We start from the raw sequence: 26,412 nt of genomic DNA, 5'->3' as shown, positions 1-26,412 counted from the left end.
AAAAAAAAAAAAAAAAAGACATTTCCTGACCACAATTTAAGTATACTTATTAATATGCTCTAGATCTTTGCATATTTTCAGGCCCTCTAACTCTACCTCTGGAAAATAACCTTGAATATAGTTCTGAGAGGAATGTAAGCCTTATGATTATTAATGATGATAATTAGAAAATCTAAATGGAGCCAGGCTCACACCTGTAATCAATCCTAGCACTACTCTGGGGGGCCAAGGTGGGCAGCTTGTCTGAGCTCAGGAGTTCAAAACCAGCCTGAGCAATAGGAAAACCCCGTCTTTACGAAAAACAGAAAATTAGTCCCAGCTACTTGGGAGGCTGAGGCAAGAGGACCACTTGAGTTCAAGGATTTGAGGTTGCTGTGAGCTATGAGGTCATGGTACTCCACACAGGGTAACAGAGTAAGATTTTGTCTCCAAAAAAAACAAAGAATCTAAATTTAAAACACTTGAGATTAGTTCAATAATTTAAGATATTTGCATATTGATCATTGTACTGCCACTAAAAAATATACAATAGGAGAATATTTTAAAGCATATGATGCAGTTTACATGGTAGAATTGTAGGTAGCTTTTCTTTATTTACTCTTTGTCCAATTTTCCAGATTTTCAGCCCTGAACATAAATGACATTGATACCGTGCTCATTATATGAGCATTTTTGGTTATACTAAGTTTAAATACCATGTGTTTCAAAAACATTTCAATGTTTTATTATAAACATCAAGTAGGTACATACGATGGACGGCCTTCACTGTCTAAATAGATATTTAATGATGATCTATTGCTAGACAGAAGCATATTTATTCCATTAACACTTTTTCCTTCGAGCTATATCTACATCTGATATTTAACATCCATGTAGAAAGGAATTTTTTTAAGTTATATTTCTAAGACATATCTTGTGGCTGATGTCACTGTTGATGTTGGCTTGAGAATATGCCGACAAAATGTAGTAAATTCATTTCCAGGCAAATATCCTGTGTGGAAGGATTGCTCCAGGAGAAATGTAGTTAGCATAAGGGTTTGTATTCCTTGTTCCCAAGTAAGTCTTTGAGGTTTGAAGAGAACTGGCACTTTATAAAAGAAACATAGATTCTGGCACACATTCTTACACATGCTTCTGAGATTTCGGAAAGAGACCACCCGAAGTTTTTACTTGACTAAGTGGTTTGAACATTTATATTTTCCTACTCAAATTCCTTACATATTGGAAAGTCATATTCTCCCACTTATCTAATTAATCACTTGGATTTCTTTCATTGAAACAAACCAAACTCTGGTCTGGTTTTGGTTTATTATCCAGTCAATCCTTTCAATTTCTCAGTCTGATTTCTACATCAATTATTCCAACCGTTAACTAAAGCATAGAAGGCTTCTGTACGGATTTGCACTGGAGGAAAATCTCAAACAATGATGCACATGTCTATTATTATACCTGGGTAATGAGAGCGTTTACTAAATTTGTAAGCCGCTCAATTACAATCACAGTTGTTTTTTTTTTTTTTAATTGTAAGCTAGAACTCCAGTATTACCAATTTAAATTGAAACTGTATTTCCTAACTTTGTATTTTCCTCTTTATAAGTTACAGGACATTTGAAAGCATTTGACCTGATTTTTCAGGTCTCCTGTAATTTTCTACTCAAATGGTATAATTTCTCCTAAACCTCAGTTTTTTGTTTTTTAAGGAGTATAGAAGGAAGAACACTAATCTGGAAGTTAGGAGATCTAATTACATTTTTCAGTCTTGCCACCATGCAATCATTGATAGGTCATTTTATATATACTTGTTTTTGAGAGGTTTTATATGTTTTTATATAGACATATATAATTAATGTGCATATAAAAAGCCTTTAATGTCTCTTTCTGACCTATATATTCAAGTACCCAGAGTAAAGTACATTTCTCGTATTTTATTGAAAATTATATGATTATAAAACTATAAATGTATATATTAGATAATATATATTACACATATACTGTAGAGCCTCCATAGTTGACCACCTCCCTACACTGGCCACCTCCATAAGTTGACCTAATTTTCATAGGCCAGACAATAGACCACATGTACTCAATGGAAGTTCCTTATGTTGACCATCTCCATATGTTGACCAGTTTGTTACAGTCCTTTGGATGATTCTACTATGTATTTATATCAGATGCAATTTATCAGAAAATGTTAATTGAGAGAAAATAGTGACCCTTTCAAATAGTGACTGTCAATTAGCAAAGAAATCATACTCTTATGAACAGAGTAGTGATATTTGTAGATACAATGTGAATATAATTTTGGACTCATACCCTCTTCAAGGATTCACTGATATGAATAACTGAAAATATTTTGAAATAAAGGGCTAATTAGAAATAATGGAAAAGTCTTAAAAATGGCGTGTGAGAACCCGGTCCTTTATAAACTGCTAAAATGTCTGGCTTGAAATGTGCTTTCACTTCAATTTGAACTGAGACAGGAGAATAATTAGGTGTTTCAGACAGCTGATAAGAGGTGAATTTGTGCAGTGTAAACAATAGGTAGAAAGTCTTAAATTCAGTGTACATTTTTCCAAGCTCAAGTCTTAGCCAAAAAACAAGCATCTTCTTTTCTGTGAGGGGCTCCATCAGCACACCTAATGTTTTCAGCTGCCATCGCCCTCAATGTAACGGCACAGTTTTCTGACACTCTATTTACTGCTGGGTGGAATGGCCATTTAGGGCTATATAAATCAAACAGTTTGGACAAAGCTGGCAGTATTTAGAATGGCAGGGTGAGCAGATGTTTCAAATTTGCCCTCATTTCCATCTATAGTCTGTTTGATCGTGCCCTTGCCTATGTAAATGAGGAAGCCAGTTGACTCTCCACTATTGCTTCAAATTCGTTTATATTCAATTAATTGGACTTAAGATTTTAAATAGTTATAATTTGCATGGTAGCATTTCAGGAGCTTTTCAGTTAAAGTAATTTTATGGAGGTCCTTGTGTGTATGATTCAAGTTCATTCACCTTTAAGCAGATCTAAATGAGAAAAAAAATAATTTATTCATACAAATTGCTGGTATACTTTGAACATCACAGGTCAAATTGTAGTTCAAAAATTCTATTTAACATGAAGGTTAATCTTAGAAGGTCAAGTAGTAAAATAACCTCTTCACAAAACAACTCTATTTCATTCTATAAATATTTACTTAACAATTTAGTGTCAAATTAAGGATGAGTATTGGTACATTATTACTGTTGTAGAGAACGTGTATAAAATAGGGACAAGTAGTTAGAATATCAGGAAATTATCTCAATTAGGACGATAACCATATGCTTGTGATTCAGTCTGATTTGTTTCGTCTCCTTTAGAACCTCCACATTTTGTTGTGAAACCCCGTGACCAAGTCGTTGCCTTGGGACGAACTGTAACTTTTCAATGTGAAGCAACTGGGAACCCACAACCAGCAATTTTTTGGAGGAGAGAGGGAAGTCAGGTACAACCTTTTCCTAATCTTTTAATCAGCCAAGGTAGGTACCAGATAGAAGAAAAATCAATCTGGTACTTATAGCTGTCTCCTTAAAACATAAAAATCTCTTCAGAGCCTTAGAAAATTTCAGCAATGCAACGGAAGACAAAGTCATCTTCATTGTTTTATTTGTCAGAGAAATTTTCTCTAGCTAGTTTTGGTATATGGGGAGGTGTATAGAACTATCCTTGTTTTACTCTATAAATTCTACCTTTATTTTTAATTCTGCCACAGTTCAATTAATTATCAGCTCTATGATTCAAATATCTAGAATTATATATTAAAAGAGGTGTACATATGTTTAAAACAGAGATGATAATTATTTAGTGTGATTTCTCTGAAAGCCTCAGGAGACTAACGTATAAGCAAAGAGCCTTCTGACTCACTAAACTGTAGACAGAAATTCTGTCTAACATACATGTCATGTTAAATACAGTTCAGTATATTCCAAGTATTTGAAAACTATCATATATGATCACCATTCACTGTCACATCCTACACTCTAAGCATATTATAAACCAGAATTGTCTAAATACAGAGAAACTAGAATCTAAAGATTTATATCCTTTTAGTTGCTATATTCACTATTGGACTTCAGTTTAATAAATAGGAAATCTTAAAATAGTCTAAAGTGCATTTTTATCTCTTCTCTTAATGACTTACTTTCTTTAATACAACAAATTATTTCACTTGATTCTAATATTTGTAGAAAATGATTCCAATTGATGTTTAATACATTGATTTCTGGCCTCTCTTATTTTTATTTAAGTCAGTGTTAGGTATTTTATTTGTTTCATGGTCTTAGTTTTAGTATGCTTTCATGAATAACAAACAAGTAGTTAACTGACTGCACTCAATTATCTTTCAGAGGCAAAGCCATCAATTCACTTTTTCATTTCAAGGTGTTAATGGGGCCCATGTTTTGGTCCCATGGATTGCCTTTGCAATGCGTGAGTCAGGGCTGTACGTGTGCTGCGGGTTTCACGTTTGTAGCCAGATATTCACTTGGTTTGGGGAGATAAGCCCTCATTTGTCCTCCAGTATCTTGGTGGATTCTAACACATTCCATTTGGCTTCAAAGACTTACATTTACTGAAAGCAAGTTAAAGACAAGAAAATATATTATAATTGAGCAGAAGTACGTATTTCATTGTATGTATATAATGTAAAAAACTACATACCAATAATAGTAATTCCACTGTAAGTTCCACTTAATTGTTTAGATGATTCATAAAAATTATTCAAACCAATTTATAGCTTTCTTAAACCAGCTTATGAAAGCTATAACCCAATTATAGCCCAAGAAGAAGGGGAAAGGGAGAAGGAGGGGAGGGGAGGAGGGAGGATGGGTCGAGGGAGGGTAATTTGTGGGACCACATCTCTGGTGCATCTTACAAGGGTACACGTGAAATTTACTAGATGCAGAATATAAATGTCTTAACACAATAACTAAGAAAACACCGTGAAGTCTTTGTTGACCAATTTGATGAAAGCATTTGAGATTGTGTGTAAAACTAGCACATTGTACCCCATGATTGCATTAATGTACATAACTATGATTTAATTAAAAAAAAGAAGAAAAGAAAAAAATTATTCAAACTTTGTACACCATGATTGCATTAATATACACAGCTATGATTTAATGAAAAAAAGAAGAAAAGAAAAAAATTATTCAAACTTTGTACCCCATGATTGCATTAATGTACACAGCTATGATTTAATAAAATCAAAAGAAAAGAAAAAAATTATTCAAACTTTAGGTTACATTTTTAAATAATTTTGGTTTGAATTAACAAATGCATCTTATTATTTTCTTAAAATTTTGTCATTGGGTCATATACCTAGAAAAGTAGTTAAACTTTTGTAAAGTGGTATATGTTATAAGGCACCAAAACTTTTCCTAAAAAGCAACTTTGTTTGGGTGAGAAAACATTTGAAATTATTTGTTTCATGAAATTCAGTGACATGATATGTTATTTTGTGTGAAATATACACTTCCTCTTAGAAGCGTGGTCTTTTGATTAAATTCAGTATATTAATTTTTATAATTTCATAACAGATATTCTTACCATTTAGCAGAAGAAATAAGGCAAGGAAATGTTAGATGTTTGGTATAGAGTAGTGAATATTATACCGTAATGACGGACAGAGATGCTTGTTTACGTGCCCAAATGGTATCCTTGAATTTAATATGTCAGAATTTTTTTAATTTATTTCTATATGAAAATTTTTAGTATTGATAATTGTGATAGTCATATATATGTGAAGAAATGCTTTTTTTTGTTTTGATAAATATGTAAAACTTCTACTCTGATGAGGTTTAATATCCTTATATATTTAGTATTGTTTGAAAACTGATGGTTATAAAAATACAGATCAAATTATTTACATTTTTACATGGCCATTTTATACTATATTATGAAATCCCATGTGCATATGTATATATGTAGATATTAAGGAACATACATATCTATATGTGTGGATATAAGATGAAAGAATATTTAGCTTGTGTGTGTACATACATAGATGTACATATATGTACATACACTTTTTTCATACATCTCTCTGTATATAATATATATTTCTATATGTGAAAATACTGTATCATTGCAATTAACCTATTTTGTCCCGCCCCCCTCTTGGTTTCTAGAACCTGCTTTTCTCCTATCAGCCTCCGCAGTCGTCTAGTCGGTTTTCAGTCTCCCAGACTGGGGACCTCACTATCACTAACGTCCAGCGGTCTGATGTTGGTTATTACATCTGCCAGACCTTAAATGTGGCTGGAAGTATCATCACAAAAGCATATTTGGAAGTTACAGATGGTAAAGTAAAGCATTTTATTTTAAAATGTACACGTTTGGCTTAGGATCTAAAAAGAGGGCCAGTGGATGTAATTATTTGCAACTTTACAGGTTTTCTTACAGGTACTTTGATGTAAAAGCAAAGGTAAATACAATAAGAAGTTCAAAATTATTCTTACTTTAACCTCAATGTACTGCAAATTTCTAGCATCACATCAGATTCAGAAAAGCATAATAATTATCCAAACAGAAGTTTATCCTAGATAGCCATACCTAGGAATATTTACAGGTTTTAGAAAACTAAAAATGATTTTGCATTCTTTAAGTATAAATTATCTACTCCTCTCCAGCTTCTAAATTAAGGGGACAAGATGAATTGGTTATAAATCCAAAGTCTAACGACTCAGAACGGGCAATAATGAGTGCATTTTCTTCTTTTATTCTATCAACTCCTCTAAACATGATCAATTAACATCAAACATATGATAAAGTTATGGTGATAGAGAAAATCTCCTATCCATAAGATGGACAGTAATGATAATTTGAGAAGATGGCAGAAAAGAAAGATTTTATTTAAAAATGTAAATATATGAAATACATGCATATTTTTCTTTATTGAATATATGTAGATATAATAGATACAGCGTGTCCATAAAGTTCATGTGCAATTTTAAATAGTTGACTGGTTTGAATTGCACACGAACTTTATGGACATCCTGTATGTAAGGTATATTGGATGCACAAATGTTACCCAGAAAGTATCACCAAAAAATGCTTCCAAATTAAAAATAAAACTAAAAACATACATAATAGTGGTAAGGGGCTTGGTGTTTCAAAAACCAAATTCATTGGAGCAATCAGAATTATGTTTTTACTTTCAATTCCAAAAAGTAGGTGGAATTGATAATAAATAATAAAGCAGGTGGAATCCAAACGTAACATCCCCTCTCAAGGAGGAAAAATTGAATAGGAATAAAAGAAGAGAAGCAGGATTTTTTCCTAAACTCAGATAATGACGTAGCCTTTCAGTGGAATAGCCGTCGCTTCTTTAATTAGAAACTGTGACGTCATCTTTCAGTCCTCATTTTCCCTTATCTCTGTATCTATTTAATAACCTTGGAATCCATCCCGTTGTCTTTATCCCATTTTCGACCCCCAGTTCTCATCATCTATAATCTGAAACTGTAATCATCTGCTGATTCCATCCTGTTTATCTTCATCCCAAATTACAGCTTCTTGTTGTTGTGATTTTTTCCCCAAATCCCTCTTGTCTTCCAAACCCTTCACACTGACATACTGTAAAGCAAACAGAGGAAACTAACACAACTTCATAAATGTACTTATGTGATGACCACTCAAATAAAGAGAGGGGACATTTCCAGGATCATAGAAGGCTTCTGTTCACTCTTTCCTAGTTGACATGCCTTTCGTTTTTTTTTTTTTTTTTTTTTTTTTTGAGACAGAGTCTAACTATGTCACCCTCGGTAGACTGCTATGGCGTCACAGCTCACCACAACCTCAAACTTTTGGGCTTAAGTGATTCTCTTGCCTTAGCCTCCCGAGCAGCTGAGACTACAGGCACCTGTCACAATGCTTGGCTATTTTTTTGGTGGCAGTTTTCATTGTTATTTAGCAGGCCCAGGCCGGGCTCAAATCCGCCAGCCTCGGTGTATGTGCCTGGCACCCTGCTCACTGAGCTATAGGCGCCAAGCCTGATATGCCTTTTGGTCACAGAGATGATCATTGACTTTGGTCATCATTGATTAGTTTTGCCTGTTTTTGAAATTCAGCGAAATGTTATTATACAGTAGATAATCTTGTGTGTATGGCAAGTTTGGTTCAAAACAGTGTCTATAAAATTCATGTTTGCATCAGTTAGTTCATTCTTTTTTATTTCTATGTAGTATTTTATTGCGTAAGTACATAGTAGAACACTATTCATGCAATCTCCCATTAATGGTTTGTTTTCAGTTTAGAAGTTTTATTAGTAAAGCTAAATAATTCTGTACCTATCTGTTAGTGGGCACACGACCTCGATTTAAACAGACAGATATACTAACTTGTTTTCTTTTTATTTTCTCACGCACTTGAGGTACAAGGCTATGTATTGTAAATGTTTCTTCCCAGGCATTCTGTTGATGATGATTTTAAGGGTTAAGTAATTAATTTTAATGATGACCAATGTATTATTTTCCTTTTATGGTTTGTTCTTTTAGTGTCCTGTCCTACCTTGGGGCCGTGAAGATGTTCTCCTGTTTTATTCTAGAATCTTTATTATTTATACCTTTGAGATTTATGTTTTTGATTCATCTTGAATTAATTTTGGTGTATGGTGTGAGTTGGGGATCAACATTCTTTTTATTTCCCCTCTATAGAAATTAATTGTAGCAACATTTATCGAAAAGACTGTCCCTTCCCGCTCTGAATTGCAGTGGCGTTTAATTACAACTCAAGTGACTACAGATGTGTGGGCCTAGTTCTGGTCTTTCTAGGCTATTTCAGCGATCTATTTCTGCCAGTACATATTGTGTTCATTATTGTATCTTTATGTAATAGTAAGTCTTAGAAACTGGTAGTGTAAATCTCCAACTTTGTTTTTCTTATTTTGGATATGCTACCAAAGAGCCTTTGAATCTCCTTATGACTTTTAAAATAAACTTGTCAAAATTTCATACACATGAATACCTACCCTTAAACAAAGAAAAATATTTGAGATTCAAATTTTAATTTTATTAAAATTATTGAATAATTTAAGGCGAATTAACAACTAAACAATCTGAGTTTTTCAATTCAAAAAAATAGTCTAAGTCTCTTATTTATTTAGGTATTTAAATCCTCTCGACATTCTTTTCTTTTCAGGGTAGAAGTCTTCCATATATATTGGTAGATTTATATCCAATGTATTTCATGATTTTTGATGTGACTGTGATATTTTAAATTTTATTATTGAATTATATAAGGCAAGTGCCTAATTGTACAGTCTACTTTTATGTGTTAACCTTCTGTCCAGCCACTTTGCTAAATCCACTCTTTTTTTTTTTTTTCAGGGGGAGGGTACAGAATCTCAAGCTGTCACCCTGAATAGAGTGCCATGGTGTGATAGCTTGTAGCAGCCGTCAACTCAGGCTCGAGTGATCCTCTTGCCTCAGTTTTTCTATTTTTAGTAGAGACCGGGTCTCACTTTTTTGCTCAGGCTGGTCTTAAACTCATGAGTTCAAGCAGTCCACCACCCTCAGCCTCCCAGAGTGCTGGGATTACAGGTGTGAGCCACTGCACCCGGCCCCACTCATTATTTTTCATAGTTCATAGGTCGCTTATTTGAAGTATTAGGTACAAAATGTTTCAATTATTTAAAAAAGGTGGCTTTACTTCTTCCTCCCTTTATTTGTTTTACCTGTTCTGCGGAGTCTTTGACCCCTGATATAATGAGTAGAAGTGGTGAGAGTGGATCTATTTTTTCTTGATTCTGAGTTCAGAGGGAAAACATTTCATATTTCATCTCCAAGTATGATGTTTTGACTAGTTTTCCTTGTTCGTTCTTCCTTACTCCCCTTTAATTAACAATTAGACTTCAAACCTAGTGAGGGTCTCATTGCGTACTTTTTTCTCAAACTTATATGATGTCAGGTTTTTTTATAGATAGTTTTGAATTTCAAGAAATTCTGGAGGAATCTTTAAAACGTTAATTTTATTATGGGGTTTCTCAGGGTTCTCAGATAAAGTTTGTGTTTCTTAATGTGCTTTACAATTTCATAATCTGACCCCCTCCACGCTCCGCTCAGAACACAGCGTTGCTCACACGTCCTCAGTGTAGAGAACAGTCTGCTTGTCGTGTTTCCCTTTGTCTTAAGACTTCTGCACAAGCTGTTTCCACTAACTTGAAATGTTATTTCCTTTAAAAAGCTTTCTCTAATTCTTCAAATACAGGTCCTCTCCCCCATCTCCGCCTTGTCATAATAGATTGTATCCTATGCTTCTTTGCCTTCTGTTTGTTTGCTGGTGTTCTTCATGAGATATTAAGTTGCATGACAGCAGGATCTGTGTCTGTCTAGTCAGATTAAAGATACACCCAGTCTCCAGCCAGGGCCAGACATGGGCTAAATGCTTAATATGTTGAATTTGTGAATGAGAAGATGAAACAGACAAGGAAGGAAAGAGCAACTACCTCTTGGTTAAGTGAGAATTCAACATTAGAATCCCTAGAATCGTCTCACTCAAAAGCTCAGACTCTTACTCCTGTCTGTGATACATACACGTGCTGACTCTAAAAAGCTAGAGTGACCTAACATGTTTCTACAGTGTCGTAACTGCATCACAGCTATTGAATCACGATTATGAACTCCATAGTGTCTTAACTACATTACAGCTATTGAATCATGATTATGAACTCCATTTAAGTAGTTTGATAATGATTGCTATAACCAAGATGTATAAAAAGTATAGAATTTCACATACATTTATAATTGAATCTTTGTAAAGCGACTTGTCTACAGGTATGTATGAGAAAAGACACAAAAAATCTACTCTAAACTATTCCCGAGTGTCTCATATTCTTTACAGGCATGATTATAATTGAAAGCACAGATTTCTGTGTGTCCCCTGACAGGTCCTGATGGTGAATTGCTTTATTTGTGAGACTAGAGCATACATAGGACTTGTACTAAACTTTTAAAGAAAAAACCCTGAACTGGTGAATTTGGAATTCATTCCTAGAAGCCAGTTCACTCCCGACACCAACTGTCTTGTTTCACTCTACCATTTCTGGGGAGATTCAAGGTAGTTTTGTGTTTGCCCCTTTGGTGCTACTCTGGAAGTTGTGTTTTCTTTATCGTAGAGTTCGTTGATTTTATGCAAACAACTTAAAACTGTAGAATTATTCTTTTTAGGTAAAACTATAATTATTCTGATTTCTGGCAATGTCAATGTTTATATATTACTAAGTCAGGTCAAGAGGATGGCTGGGAGGCAGAGTACTCTCTAGATGCAATTTGACTTTAGCTTCTTGACTTTTATTGTTTACAAACAGAAAAAAGGCAAACTCAGGATAAAACATGGGGCACAGAAGTCGTAGCTGGCTGTGAAATGGCGCTTCTCTGTAGATGTGACCTGTCACTAATCACATTTAACTTAGCAACATACAATACATGTCTCCTGTTTAATTGAAAATCCCTTCATTATTAAGATGTAAAAAGAGGAATTGAATGATTATCACGTGGTGTGTAAAATTTAAAATCACTTGTATTCATCTCATAAAAGTTACAGCTATATAGTGCGGAGTGTGTAATCTTATATTTAGGAAAGTAAGATTTGCCAGTTACTAAATATTTGATTTGGACACGTCCGTGGCACTGACAGAGCTTCAGTTCCCAGACATCTAAAATGGGATGATACTATCTCACAGCCTAACTCGTAGATTATCCAGGTGAAGATGAGGTTTGAACCTATTTTGTAAATGGATGATAATTGTGGTCTGCAACTGGAATATTTTTTGGTGTATGCGTAAATTTTTCATGACCGAACAAGCATTTCCATGTCATTTTGTGTTCTTTTTTTCCACTTAAAAGTATATCATTAATATATTTTCATGTATTAGCATTCCTCATGATTGTTATTTATAAGGTGTCAAAATATCACATTGTGACCAATACCCTCATTTTGGCAGTTTTGAAGTCTTTCATTGAATTTGGAAGGAAAACAGGCAAACTTTTATAAACCTTCCCGTGACAGGGTTATCACCAACTGTTACACCTGTAATACTGGTTATACCATCATTATCACTACCACTGTTACTACAATAATAATACTTAATAATAAGCTACAGTTATTCACTGCCCACTTAGTGGCAGGTACTATCTACTAAGAACTTTTCCCACAGGAACAATTTTAAATCTAACTTCATCTTATTTTACCAGTAAGGATACTGAGGCAGTGAATATTGAAGCACTATGTCCCAATTCCACTGATACGAAGTAGCAGAACCAAGATTTATACCAAGTAACATAAGACTTTACTGTCCAGTACAATATCTGCATACCACATGTGACTTTTTAAATTTGAATTTAAACTACTTAAAATTAAATAAAATTACACTTCAAGTTCATCCATCACACCAGTCATACTCAAGTATTAGGTGGCCTCTTGTAGCTATTGGCCACTATATTGCATAGATTAGAGAAGGAACATTTCTGCTGGGTCTTTCTTGCACCCAAGTATAGATGTCTATTCACATTGTTAAACATTTCTTTTTCTTATACTTCTTATTTTATTGTTTGATAATTCATTCTAATAATTCCAGTATAAGATCCTAGACCTCAATTTGAGATTTATCTCATAAATATACTATATGCTTTGGTGTGTGTAAGTTTAAACATTTCATCAGTATTTTATTCTAATCCATGGCAACAGCAAAATGTTTATTTATTTATTTTTTTACTTAAGAACGTGGAATTGCTTTAATGAATTCTTAAATTTTTCGCCTCTGATGTGCATGCTAGTATTTTCCCTGAAAGGGCCAATGGTAATATCACAGTACATACACACATGTACATAGCTATCTCTCTCTCTTTTTTTTTACAATTAGCAAATTTAAATCTTCACATTGATCCCCTGATTTGTTATTATCCTCATTTTACGGATAAAAATTGAGGCTTAGATATTAAGGAACTTGTCCAAAGACATATGGCAGATGATGAAGTGGACCTTTTCCTGCTACATGTTGTAAATTATTGCCTAAATAAATGATAGAGAAATAGTATCGAAAAACTGGGTTGAGGGCCAGGCACAGTGCTCAGGCCTGTAATCTCAACTCTGGGAGGTTGAGATGGGGGAGGATCACTGGAGAGCAGGAGTTCCAGTTTTAGAGCAGAGACTAGAGTGAGCAAGACCAAGACCCCATCTGTTATAAAACAGAAAGGTTAGCTGAGCACGGTGATAGAGGCCGTCAGCTGAGCACGGTGATAGAGGCCTTTAGTCCCAGCTACTCAGGAAGCAGAGGCAGGAGGATTCCTCAGCCCAGGAGTTTGAGGTTGCAATGAGCTACGATGATGCCACTGTACCCCAGCCAGGGCAACAAAGTAAGATTTTATCTGAAACAACAAGAACAAAATAAAACCCATAACCAAAAACAAACAAAACTTGTTTAGGAAGGAATGGGGAGATTTAGATAATGCTAAATATGATGCAAATGTCAAGGAACTAAAGAGATATTAAAAAAATAAATCCCCAGCTGTTGGATTATTTCTAAATATTAAAAGGCCACCAAATGTAAACTACTCTTTTACTGAACCTAATGATAATCAGTTGTAGAGAAGCACTCTGTTCCTGAACTAATTCATGTCTTGAAATATGGATTCATTCATTCTTACAATCAAAGGAACACAGGTGGTCTTACAGAAAGCACAGTATAATAAAATGTTTTCATTCTTTTTATGACACTTATCGGGAGGATCCTCTGATTTTACTTAAGGCAATCTAAACAGATAACGTACAAAGGATTTTAAAATTCTAAGCAAAGAAATTATTGGCCTAGATTTTTCCACCATGAAGTATCTGCTATACTCCAACCAAGATTCAAGCTCCAGCCTTCTAATATGCCCCCTGGTATTAGCAATTTTCACACTAGTAACTAAGGCAAGGAGAGAACTGGAAGGGTAGAGCGTAAGTTGATTAGCACAGTTATTGATTTCGCTCCATTGCTTGCCTGGAAAATCTTTGGTGCATAAAACTTTGAACACGACACATCTATCTTTGGAAATTATTACATCCAAAATTTGGTTACTTTAGATACCAGTTTCCTTTACTCAGGCAACTTCTTAGAATCTTCTTTTACACATGTCTCCTTCTTTAAAACTTTAATTAATATCTGGGTTTTTAAAGAAAAATTATGAGATTTTATGTTTTTTTCTTTTTATTAGCTAAAATAATATCTGTAGAGTTTCCCATAAGCTGCCTAAGTCGGGAGATGGGAACGTCTCTCAGATGCAGGATTTATTCCGGTTCCACCACAGTTATTTTAGATTATTCCATAGACTAATGAATTTATCTCCGATACAGCTTTTAGCTTTTAAATTTTTCACATAAGAGGAATAATAAATTGCCTGTCATTGTTACTTTTCATAGTACATTGGAACTATTATTTAAGTAACAGAGGTGTTTTCCCAATCTTATTAGTCTTGACAGAGAAGTACAGTATTTGCCCAAGCACATTATCATGTTGACCTGCCTTTTTGATCAGCCTCCCAACAATGTATTTGAGTGATGTTTCATTTGCGTTTCAGTGAATTCATTGTATTTTAACACAAAGAATTAAAAGACAAAACGACCCACGGAGCTCAATCATCCTGATTTGTAAATTATGATCGTCTAAATCACCTTTCTGATTCCAACATGGTCTAACAGGCTGTGATAGCATCATATTTTTTTTTCCTGTTAGATGCAAAATAGTTATGTGATGTCTTTGTTTTAACTTATTAAAGTTTGTCTTGTATGTTCCTTGGGTATAAGTGGGTTTTGATTGTTTTGTTTTGTTAATTTTTTAAAATTTACTTTCAATTATTATGGGTACATACATAATAGATGTGTATCTTTATAGGGTACATATTCTATTTTGCTAACAGACATGCAGTGTGATCAATCAAATCGGGGTCATTGGGGTATCCATCACCTCAGACATTCAACATTTATTTGGGTTAAGAATGTTCCAGTTCTACTATTTTAGTGGCTGACCTGTTAACTCAGTGGATAGAGACTAGAGTTTGTTTAATTTTCATGTTTCTATACTACAGTATTCCATCTTCACAACTATATGTCTGCTTTACCATCCACAATTCTAATTTAGTTCCTGAGCTCTTTCTTAAGTTAAAAAGGTCGCTTGACAGTAGGAGAAACTCAATCAGTGGCTGGTGGTTTGAAAGGAGTACATTGTATCTCATTTTTGTATTCGGAATCAGTGCATCATATAAATGCATTCTGAATAATGCATGTCTCCTACTTTAATTACTTGTTTAATTATCTTCAGTTTGTTTCAAAGCCTAGAGCAACTGCTGTTGCTTGAATGATTAGCAAATTGCTTCCAGTTGCAGAGATCTATTTTCTGTTCTTTCTTCTGGTAGTGATTGCAGATCGGCCTCCCCCAGTTATTCGGCAAGGTCCTGTGAATCAGACTGTAGCAGTAGACGGGACTTTAGTTCTCAGCTGTGTGGCCACAGGCAGTCCACTGCCCACAATTCTGTGGAGAAAGGATGGAGTCCTTGTTTCAACCCAGGATTCTCGGATCAAACAGCTGGAGACCGGGGTGCTGCAGATCCGATATGCGAAGGTAACGGCCCCACGCTTCCTGTCTGGCTGCACTTTGATTTTGTTTTGTGTTGAAATCTTAGATTTGGGAGGTAATAAATGCTGAATTAAAACTATCGGTGCATTTTTTATTTTGATGCTTGATTTTTGCAGACATGTCAGTGTCTACATTTGAGATGATCTGATTTATAAATTAGCCCACAGCAAGTAACTTAAGGTGATTTGGAAGAGGAAAAAAGATTTCTAAGAACCAGCTGAGGAAAGTAGATGGGGATGTGTGGGAGAATAAATACTTTCCAACCTCTTTTCAAGATATTTTCCAGGACCATTTCATGTGCAATGTACTTAAAAGGTTCTTCTATTATAAGCAATTAGATCAGAATTTTACAGGTACAACATGCTGTACATGCAAACAAAAACGATCATATAAAGCAGTGTATACACTGAGTGTACATTTCAAAATCAGAGTGTCACGTGATGGAATGCCCACATGTCTATGGGAGCAAGTTAGGCATTTCCTGTCCCGGGGCATCACACTCTGCTGTGCCTATTATTTCAGGACTGTGTTTTGGTTTTATTTTTATTTATTCTTTTTTTTTTTTTTTTTAGGTCAAGATCAGGCAAGTTCCCAAAGCACATGAAAGAATAGTCTTGGTAGCAATAAACAAAAATTTCCATGACCTTGTTGCCTATTATGGGCGACTCCTTTGGAGTCCTGGGTCGGCGTCACAGTCCACTTCATATGCCGCCAATGTTGATATGTTGTCCTTATTTGTGACAGCTACTTTGTGATAACCCTGTTGTTACTGCGATTGCCAGAACGAGATGACAGCATTTTTGCTTTATCAAATGTTACTTGAAGTTAGAGTTATTAGTTTAAGCAGACATACATGGGTTTTCTGTGGTGCTGGTGGTTTTAAAGTGAGCCGTGAGATCAGTCTGTCTTTTCTTTCATTCCGTTTTCACAGCGAGTCCTAAAGTCACCCCTACGTCCCCAGAGAGAGAGAGAAAATGAGAAATTATAGCTAAGTGTGCAATATTTCTTTACAGAAAAATTATTACAAATGTTTTCAAAGAAGTGGGCCAACCCCTAGGGAATATATCATAAATACTTTGCAAAATTTGGTAATGAATATTTTGTAAATAAAGGCACATTTAGCTGTAATTTCCCATTATGTCTAAGTATGGTGAGTTTATGGGTGACTTCTAGAACACCTTGTAGAAGAGAGAAGAGTGTTCATTCCCGCTAGAGTTTGGTTTTTTACTTCTTAAACTGCCTTAAATTCTCAGTTTGAAGAAATGAGTACTAGGGCTGAGTACTTTAAGAAGAAATCCTTTTTTACCCATCCCATTTCTACAAATACCTGTTTATCCCACATATCCATAGGGGCGCATCTTTGATAAAATATGGAAATGCAAGAACAGTCGCTGGCTAAACTTTATCACCCTCATTATGTAACATAGCAAACACCAAGATAGAATTTGAAGTGATGTACCCTCGTAATTATTGTTTTTGCCATTGATAATAACAATACATTAATGCAGTTAATATTATGTGTTCATTATATAATTAGAATGATCAAATCAGACCCCTGTCCTTCTCTCCTCATGCAGTATTTCCTTCAGATTCAATAAAAATATACTCAGTTAAGAGGAGGTTTGTGGATGGCCCAGTGTAATGCCGTTATCCATATTCATGGACCATAGACAAAGCTGTAATGGCTTTTCCAGCCCAGTGAGCTCTTGATCATTCCAAATATTTATTTTCTGTCTGCATTCTCAGCTGGGCGACACTGGTCGGTACACCTGCATTGCATCAACCCCCAGTGGTGAAGCGACATGGAGCGCTTACATTGAAGTCCAAGGTAAATTAGGTCATATTTCTGCCTTACAATGAAGCTTAAAATGCCGTCGTTTACTTGCTGGTAAATTGATGAATTGAACATCCTGGTCTCAGAGTAGGTCTATGTATGGATAGTTCACCTCTACTTATTAACTTATCTGCACATGTATAAACATCTTTCTCTTATCTTTTTCTCATGTGTTAGAATTTGGAGTTCCAGTCCAACCTCCGAGACCCACTGACCCAAATTTAATCCCTAGTGCCCCCTCAAAACCTGAAGTCACAGACGTCAGCAGAAATACAGTGATGTTATCGTGGCAACCAAATTTGAATTCAGGAGCAACTCCAACATCTTATATTCTAGAAGCCTTCAGGTAGAGTGAAGAGGCTATTCCTAGTTGTTCTTGTTTGATTTAACATTCAATATGCATGTTCTAACTTGTGTGCCTCTCCTCAGCCATGCTTCCGGTAGCAGCTGGCAGACCGTTGCAGAGAATGTGAAAACAGAAACATTTGCCATTAAAGGACTCAAACCTAATGCAATTTACCTCTTCCTGGTGAGAGCGGCTAATGCATATGGAATTAGTGATCCAAGCCAAATATCAGATCCAGTGAAAACACAAGGTAAACATTGATTTACATAACCTGTGACACTTACTTATCCTTGGCATGTTATAATTGCACAGGAAGATAATTTGTACTACGACACTTACCACACTGCCGTTGTACATTCATAATATAATCGGTTGTCCAAGTTGCTTAATTAATCTTTGGTGCACAAGCACAGTGTCTATAAACTTTATTGTTTTTTGGACTAAACATGCCAAGATAAGATTAATGAGAGTTATTTCTCATTAAAATACAAATTCACTAAGACAAAACTATTGTGTGAATATCTGCATATACTATTCAGTTTGTCATTGACTTATAAATAAAGTTACATGTGGGTGTAAAGTCTTAATCATATTCTCATTGCATTTAAAATGGAATATATTTTATTTATGTTTACATTCAGGACTAATAACTTTCTGGGTAAATTCTTAAAATTGCACCCCTAATCAAGTAATACTCTCTCAAAATCACGCAAGTCTAAGAGATATCTGGAAATTTGTTCTTAATCCGTCTGTGCAGTCAGCCTCCTACAAAGCATGGGATAAATACTTTAGGTCTTTACTTTGATTGTCAGTTACACGAATCATAATATATGACATTTGTAAATGGAAAACACCTATATTTTGGTCAAAACTGGATTTAAGAAACAGATTAAAAGAAAAATTGACATGATTAAAACTGCTTCTAAAAGATCTGAAACTAGAGCTTTTATTCATTCAGGCAGCATTGTTTGGGCTATCCTGCTGTTTATCTTTTTTTTTTTTTTTTTTTTTGGCAGTATTTGGCCAGGGCTGGGTTTGAACCCACCACCTCTGGCATATGGAGCCGGTGCCCTACTCCCTTGAGCCACAGTCATCACCCCTGCTGTTTATCTTTTGTGAATAGAAATTATTTTTAGCTTTCAACAGATACATTATTTCATTTCCTCTTCTCTGCCTTCTTGTTCGTCCTATTATTTTAATGTTCTATAGGAGTAACGTTTGTACATGGGGTAAAAATGAATTTGGTTCAACCTTTACCTTTAAAACCAAACAGAAAGTCCTTGGAATTAAAATGTACTTGTTTTATGTTAGTAAGGAAGATAAGTTTTGGAGGGAGGAATTAAAAATAAAGAAAATATTTTCTCAGTGTACAGCGTTTCTACCTTAAGGTTTACATTTCCAAGGAAAATTGTAACCTTGTTCTAGTAATAGAAACAAGTTATACATGAGATGACTGAAAGACTTTAGCAACTTTTCTTCCAGTTGGGAGGGGGTGTGCCGGCCCTGTTGCTTGTTTTGTCTTTTCTAGTGTGTGTGTAAACAATATTTTTAGGAGGATTTTGTTTCAGAAATCACAAAGAAAGCAAATCAAGTCATAGGACATGCCCATGTCTGTCTCTCGTGTGAAGCTAACGCACCCAAATGCCCATAAATGCTTGGCTATTATGAGTCACCTCCCGGGGAGCTTTACTATACGTGGAGCCTACCTTGGGGCCATTTGGGGCTTTCAATATTTGATACACATCTGTAAAGAATGCAGAAACTATGACAGCCATAAACTGAATTTAAACTTTCCCCCCCACTACCATGGTCTCTATTCAGTAGACTCTACTGAAAGTTTTTATGGACTACTGCTTACAATCATGTAGTGACATGAATGGCTTTGTAACTTACACACTCATTTGTGAGAAGGTAGTTGGCATTTTATCTGAATGTTATTTTGAGTCTTAAAAAATTTAAACAACTTGATTAGCTCATGGAGCAAACTAAATGAAATGAATCTGTGTCAACTGGAAGACTAGAAATATAGAAAAACAGGTGTCCAAGTTGGAAATCAAAAAGATTTTCATCACAGCTCCTCAGTCTACTAACTGTGGGTGGCCTTGAGCAAGTCAGTTCTCCCAAACTCCAGCATACACCCACTCCTTAGGACTGGACAAAGATTAAGTTGACTAATCAATGTGTAAGTATACATGATACAGATTCTTTTTCTATTTTAGAAAAAAATAAGCTTTTGTTATTGGACTTGTATTTCCTTCGCTGTCTGGAGTAAAAATAAAGGGAATTCATAAAATTTGTGGATATCATAAAACAGAGATAGACAGCTAGCGTGCCAAATGCGAAAACCAAAATTAAATATATCTCGACAGACTAGAATGATGAGCCAGTGCTAACAAGATTAAAATTAATAAAGCAAATGAAAAAGTCTGCTACTTGGATTTAGGTTTAAAAAATTAGCTGTGAAAGGATAGATTGAGACACCAGGCTTGAGGAGAATACAGGGGATTGAATGTCAGGGATTGTATGTCAGGGATTGCAGGGGCGGACACACTTTAGGGTCTAAAGTCAATTCAAACAGCTATCTGAACAATTTTAGGGACGTAGTTGCCAGATGAACAAGTGTAGTCTTACCTGGAATTAGCACAATTATGTATGAGTCTTGTGATCCCCCCCCTTCCTTTTCTCAGAACTGATCAGATCGTGAATGGAGTAGTGGGTCTGTTCTGAGCCCTGCATCTTCAGACAGGGCTTTAAAGACTTTTAAGATAGGAAGACAATGAAGCTAGTTGGTGAGGCTGCATGAAAAGCTTAAAAATCGCATGATAGGAAAAGAGATTGAGGAATCTAAGGCCGGTTAGTTCAGAAGAGTGAAGTCAGAGCAAGCACAATATTCGTTCCTTAACATGTTGAGGGACTGCCGTGCTTCTCCTGGCTCCAGGCAACAGAGGAGGAACAGGGAAGCTGATTGTGTTAGTTAGTTCTTGCTCTTCTTGTGGGACACTGTAAGCCCAGGAACCCTGGAAACAACCTGCAAAACAGCCTACCCAGGGTACCGAAAGCCAAGGGGAGGACACGTAGGAAAGACGTGTTGGAAATTCATTCCTAAGGGAGTAGGCATAATTTCTATACCATTTCTAAAGAATGACTGCAGAAGAGTCTTCCCCAAATAGAGGGATCTCTGAAAGTGCTGGGGTCAGGAGTTAAGGATGCACAGCTGGAGTGAGAGCTGTGTCACAAGTAATCAAGACGTGCTCTTCAAGGATGAGATTTGCAAATCCCAGGAAGACGAGATGAATGGCGGCAGGTAGGGGCGGGGTTGCTGGAATGAAGTGGTTGCTACAATGTTACTGTTCCTCAGCCACATACTCTATCCACTGAACTTTATTCAGCTCTAGTTTTCAAAGAGTATGTGTATGTGTACACGCAGACTGTAACAGGATATACATTATACCTATAAGAAGATGCCAGTTACTGTAAAGGAGTGAGGCCTGAATAATCTCCCTCAGAGCCGGAGGAGTATGAGGGTACAGTTGTAAAGAGCAAAGTCTAAGGTTTCTTTTCATTCCAATTCTAAATGTGGGGAAAGAGCTTGGACGTATGTGATAATAGCTGCTTTTTTTTTTTTTTTTTTTTGTATCTTTTGTTTTGTCAGGAGGAGGAAAAGGGGAGCAGGACCAATAATAGGTCAGTCAATAAATGACTGACTTTCCAATTTTCTCTCCAACGTGAAATTTTCTAAAATACTATTATAGACCGCTAGTGCCAAAATGGTATACTTATTGGGGGAAATCAAGGGATTTTCCTGAAGAGATTGACTAGCAGGTTACTGTGAAACCAGAGAAATTAGGGATGAAGACGCAAATCATGGTAGTTCCTTATAAAATGGTTATTTCTGTATTTGAATATACTTCCTAAAAGGCAGATGATTCGCTGAGCATGAGAGCTTATATATGAGGGAAACGTTTGGAAGCTGATCTAATGTGTGTTTTCCATACACTAATACGTTTGAATTCAACCTATATTTATTAAATATATGACACACACACACACATATACGTGCATATAGCACTGTGCTGGGTAATAAGGCTTCACAAAGATTGGCCCAACCCCTGCCCTCAAGAAAGGCCTTTTTTGAATATATCCTGAGATAGATAAACTGTACAGATCGGAATAACTATTGTGCAGAGAACTGTTTGAACAGACACAGGTACTTGGAATCAGTGCCTGTCCAAGGTGCCTGGTTCATTTGCAAAGCTGCTTTTCTTGAATGCTAAGTTGTCTCCTGGGGGAAATATCTTGATACTTTGTATTTGTGATTCTGTGATATTATTACTTCAACATGAAACATTGGACAAAAGTTAATGCGGTAAAAAACTCTAGCTTATTCTTCTACTGTGATAAAAGATTTACCATAAAAAGACAGTTAACAGTGGGGGAAAAAAAAGAAAACCCTTTTTGTTTCCTACCACGAGGCGCTTCTTCCAGCTGTGCTCAGGAGTAGCTACATTTGCTTGTCACCACTGGACACCTCAGGAAACCGGAGAAAAGCGACATTGAGAAATCTCCCCGTGTCACTTGGTTTTTAAGCAGCCGAGGAGGGGTCCCAACCCAAATCTGTTTCATTCCAAGTACTTCACTCTTACCCTAAGGATAAATGATATCTTTTTATAGAAGTGATTAAAACCAGTAGGTGAGGAAAAGACAGAAAGGTACAGTCAAGTGTTTTCCAGCTGTCCAGGCTGTGATAATAGTTATCCTGGGGGCCGCTACTAGCAGCAGCGGTGTTTGTAAGGAATGATGGAGTATGCAGCTCAGAATTAGCTCAGTTGTTTTTCTAATTTTGCTTATTTGTTAAGTATATATAAATTAAGCTTATAAATAAGCAAAATCAAAAAACTTGTATATATATATATGTATATGTGTGTGTGTGTATATATTAAGTGACGTGTAGGAGTGTTTAACACCATCTTTGATCTGTTACCTCTGTCCCCTGCCAGGCATCTCCAGATTCTGCCAGAGATACTTACCAGGTTCATTTTTAATATTCGTGGTTTTGCTAGCTATCTCTGTCAGTTCTGGGAAGGTGTTTAACCATCAGAAAACTAACTTCTCCTTTTCACTTCTTATGGCATAGTGGGTCACCTAGAACGAGTGCTAAAATGCCAGTCAAGGAAGGAAAATTCTAGACGGAAAACTAATATTCATTTTCTCATCTTCCTCATCCTGTACTCTCTTTTACTGTTTTATACAAAGCAAAACAGCTGTATTTAGAAAAAAAACCTCTTGAGAAACGGGCAATTTTTGCTGAGCAGAGACATCAGTTAAGTTTAATAAAAATACTTATTGCCAGGAAAAAAAAAAGTGTGACATAAATTAACCCTAGTAACACCAAAGAGTGTTCTTGGTCTCATTGCTAAAATGTTGGAGTTTTTGAGATTGAAGAAATTTTATGAAACCTTCTTTGCTCTGATGTAATAGCTAAACTAAATCATCATTAATTAAATAAATGCTATGTGCTTTTCTGATCGATCTAATCAGATTTATTTTACATCACTTACCTGATGGCGCTGTATCTCCCATTTGAACACTAACTGACCACGTCTAGTATTGGGGAGTGTTATCTAAGTTGCTGCCTCTGGCTTTTTTCTGTACTTGCTTTTCACTCAGCGTGTCTCCATTTTCCCCCATTTTCCAGCCATGCTGCCGTAATTTCCAGCTCTTTTCTTTCTTGCATAGAAGGTTATAACAGACTCAGAGGGCATTGCACTAGTGTCCTGGTTCTTAGCAAGAAAATGATCATTACGTGGTAGGAGGGGCCATTACGCGGCGCTGTTTGCCATCGTTATCTTGCCTCCTGCTCTGTTTGGCTTTCTGTATGCTCGCGCTCTTTCTGACTCTCTCACTCTCTCTCTTTCATCCTAATAAAAAGGTTAACTTGTTCCTATTTTACTCTGTATCACAGACGGGCTTCATAATCCCAATGATTCTTCTTTTCCAAAAGTCGCTGTGAATGAAAGGATTGTTTCCCCTGCTTTCACTCAGTTCAGTAACATCGCCTGGCACCTGACGCCGTCTTCTTGAATTGTTGCAGATGTGCCGCCAACAAGTCAGGGGGTGGACCACAAGCAGGTCCAGAGAGAACTGGGGAACGTTGTGCTGCACCTCCACAACCCGACCATCCTTTCCTCCTCTTCAATCGAAGTGCACTGGACAGTGAGTTGTTGTTGTTGTTGCAGTATTTGAGCTCAGTTTTAATAAGCAGGTGACTTCTGTGAGATCACCATATATATAATTATACACAGATATGTATACGATTTAACTATCTGTTTCTTCCTTCTACGCTAATGATAACTTTATAATGTAAGCAGTGTTTGTTATGGGAGCTGTGGTCTGGCTTTAAACAGTGAAAAGTTTCATCATATGTGTGTTTTGTCTATTATGCTACAATAGTGAACCCTATCATTCCCAGGGGGAAGAAGCACCAGAATTAACTATGCGTATGTAACTTGTGATAGGACCATTGTCTCACGGATGTTTATTAAACTTAGAGATATTCCCAAGTAGTAAGCTTAGAAATATTCCCCTTGGCCAAGGCATGCCTCTAGATGATGCGTCTCAGAACTACCACGATGCCTCACACTTCAGCACAGAAATTAATATCACCTTACAAAAGATAGTGGATTATTTTTAGTATTCTGTTTATATGAACGAGAAAAATGTGGGATAAAACCAGATAGACATTGTGGCATTTTATCATATAGAATTTTTATTATTTTCCAATGAACCAATAAAAAGGTATAAATGATTGTATTTTTATTTGTCATTTTAACAGGTGGACCAACAATCTCAGTATATTCAAGGATATAAGGTTCTCTACCGGCCATCCGGAGCCACCTATGGTGAATCAGAGTGGTTAATTTTTGAAGTGAGGACCCCAACCAAAAATAGTGTGATTATCCCTGATCTCAGAAAGGGAGTCAACTATGAAATTAAGGCTCGCCCTTTTTTTAATGAATTTCAAGGAGCAGATAGTGAAATCAAGTTTGCCAAAACTCTAGAAGAAGGCAAGTATGATAAAGTGTGTGACTTCTGTGCATCACAGTATGTTTGTTAGGCTTTTATTAACTTAATTGAAATTGTTGAAATGTTAATAGTGACCTTAATTGTTAGCGGTCTTGATATTGAACATATATTCTGCTGATGTTCATATATATATTCATATATTGAACATATATTTGTTGAATTAAAACAACTAGAAAAACTAAAATGCAATGGTCTTATTTCAGTAGTGGCCTGTATAACAATGTGTATATGGGAACATTACATTATTTAATGACATATGTAGAGAATATTGAATTAGTTGGGACTAAAATTCACATTTAAAGATGGAATTGTTTTCAGTTTCCTTTCAATTCGTTTTTGGTAAATATTTATGGAAAGCTGTTTTGGTTCATTATTTGTGAATAACATGAATAATGTTTGGTTTGCTTGGGAATTTCTGGGGTTAGCATTTTCTTCTAATATCTCATGTCCTTGGAAACCCCTTAATTCTAGGCAGGACAGTACAGCAGGCCATCTTATAACTGAAAAGTGAACATTAATATTTACATGAAGGGAAAAGGTTACATGTCATAACTATATTAAAAAAACACACTTTTTCTTGATATGTCTTTGTCACTTTCACTATACAAATGATTATCATCAATGATTATCATTCATCTTTATATTTTTGAACACTTGTAGGGAGAAGATAAGACTAGGGTTTCAAGGTTGGAGAAATAGGAATTTTCTTGGGATATTATGTAGAAATAATGCATATACCTTTGGAAATGGAAAATTATGGAAAAGTTATGGAAAATTTATACTAACAATTGGTTCACTATATTGAAGAAAAAGATACGTAGCTTGGGATTTAGAAGTGGATGAAATGCATCTTTAAAACATCTGTGTAATATTAATATAGTTATACTTGAATTTTAGATATTAATTGCCTGCTTTCAATGTTCTAGTGCATTCCCTAATATAATGTATTTTTAAAAACTATTTAATAGCACCCAGTGCCCCACCCCAAAGTGTAACTGTATCAAAGAATGATGGAAATGGAACTGCAATTCTTGTTAGTTGGCAGCCACCTCCAGAAGACACTCAGAATGGAATGGTCCAAGAATATAAGGTAATTCATGTGTACTACTTTATAGGCGATACCCTTCTCCATCCACCAAAAGAAAGCTGGTTAAACTGTTTGTGGATATTTGGCGCCATCTGCTGGTCAAAGTGTCAAATATAAAATTATGTTTAAACAGTTTGCTGTGCACAGACAATGTAGTAATGTTTTTTCTACAAAAGCCATTGTAAAAAAAAATTAATTAAGAGATAGAATCTAAGTGGTCATAAAATCTATAGCTCCTTCTGATTCACACAAACAACAAATTTAAATGGTAATAAAAAAATCTTTTTCCCCCTAAAAATAACTTAAACATATTTCACAGGATTACATTGCCCTGTGGGATTAGCTACAAATCACATTGTGTCCAAAATGGTTTATTTTTCTACATCTTTGAAATTATAGAACTTTAGAGTTGAGCCGG

The 26,412-nt window shown here is 35.6% G+C and overlaps 1 protein-coding gene across 3 annotated transcripts in view; it reads left to right on the top strand.

Moving 5' to 3' along the window:
- ROBO1 (roundabout guidance receptor 1) overlaps nt 1-26,412 on the top strand; it is a 952,396-nt gene that overhangs the window by 859,844 nt on the left and 66,140 nt on the right. For all 3 annotated transcript variants that reach the window (XM_003783918.2, XM_003783920.2, XM_003783919.2), the window contains exons 8-16: nt 3,355-3,479; nt 6,163-6,334; nt 15,424-15,629; nt 17,391-17,472; nt 17,656-17,824; nt 17,908-18,074; nt 23,916-24,037; nt 24,657-24,888; nt 25,876-25,997. In XM_003783918.2, coding sequence (XP_003783966.1) covers nt 3,355-3,479; nt 6,163-6,334; nt 15,424-15,629; nt 17,391-17,472; nt 17,656-17,824; nt 17,908-18,074; nt 23,916-24,037; nt 24,657-24,888; nt 25,876-25,997 — 1,397 coding nt within the window. The remainder of the gene's footprint in view (nt 1-3,354; nt 3,480-6,162; nt 6,335-15,423; nt 15,630-17,390; nt 17,473-17,655; nt 17,825-17,907; nt 18,075-23,915; nt 24,038-24,656; nt 24,889-25,875; nt 25,998-26,412) is intronic.

The sequence above is a fragment of the Otolemur garnettii genome, unplaced genomic scaffold (assembly GCF_000181295.1).
Source record: "Otolemur garnettii isolate 467f Iridium unplaced genomic scaffold, OtoGar3 scaffold00009, whole genome shotgun sequence".
NCBI classification, from domain to species: domain Eukaryota; kingdom Metazoa; phylum Chordata; class Mammalia; order Primates; family Galagidae; genus Otolemur; species Otolemur garnettii.
Note: the sequence above shows the minus strand (reverse complement) of the source record. Positions and strands in the feature narration are given on the sequence as shown.